The sequence below is a fragment of the Bison bison genome, unplaced genomic scaffold (genome assembly GCF_000754665.1).
Source record: "Bison bison bison isolate TAMUID 2011002044 unplaced genomic scaffold, Bison_UMD1.0 scf7180017864312, whole genome shotgun sequence".
NCBI classification, from domain to species: Eukaryota; Metazoa; Chordata; class Mammalia; order Artiodactyla; family Bovidae; genus Bison; species Bison bison.
The window spans coordinates 2,236,559-2,237,037 of NW_011494884.1; the positions used below are offsets into that span (position 1 = coordinate 2,236,559).

General features: G+C 64.5%; 1 protein-coding gene across 1 annotated transcript in view; it reads left to right on the plus strand.

Annotated features, from left to right (window-relative positions):
- Positions 1-479, plus strand: part of FBRSL1 (fibrosin-like 1) — a 97,959-nt gene that overhangs the window by 97,061 nt on the left and 419 nt on the right. Inside the window, exons 19-20 of the mRNA XM_010852525.1 lie at positions 27-104; positions 267-350. Of these exons, the coding sequence (XP_010850827.1) occupies positions 27-104; positions 267-350 (162 nt within the window). The remainder of the gene's footprint in view (positions 1-26; positions 105-266; positions 351-479) is intronic.

Genomic DNA, 479 nt, shown 5'->3' on the forward strand with positions numbered 1-479 from the left:
CCCCAACACCCTCCCCCCCTCTCCAGGTGCCACCCATCCCGCCGCCAACCCATTCGGACCCTCAGCGCATCCTGGCAGCTTCCTGCCCACTGGTCACTTGACAGGTAGGTGTCCCTGAGGTCTGTGCAGTCTGGCTGGCCTGTGCTGACCCCCAAGAACCAGGGCACCCTCAGATTGTGCAGGTGGTACCTGCCAGGTTCTGGAGCCTCGGGGTAGGGGAGGGCTTGGTGCACACAGAAATTCCTGAGTGCTTGTTGCACCCACAGACCCTTTCAGCAGATCAAGCACCTTCGGGGGCCTGGGGAGCCTGGGCAGCAACGCCTTCGGAGGCCTTGGCAGCCACGCGCTGAGTGAGTGACCCCACCGCCTTCTCTCCCTTCACACGGGCACGGGCGTGCATCAGGGCTACAGGGACAGCGGGCGGACTGTTGCCCCTCGTCTCCTCAGGGTCTGGGGTTGGGCATCTCCCTGTGTGTGCT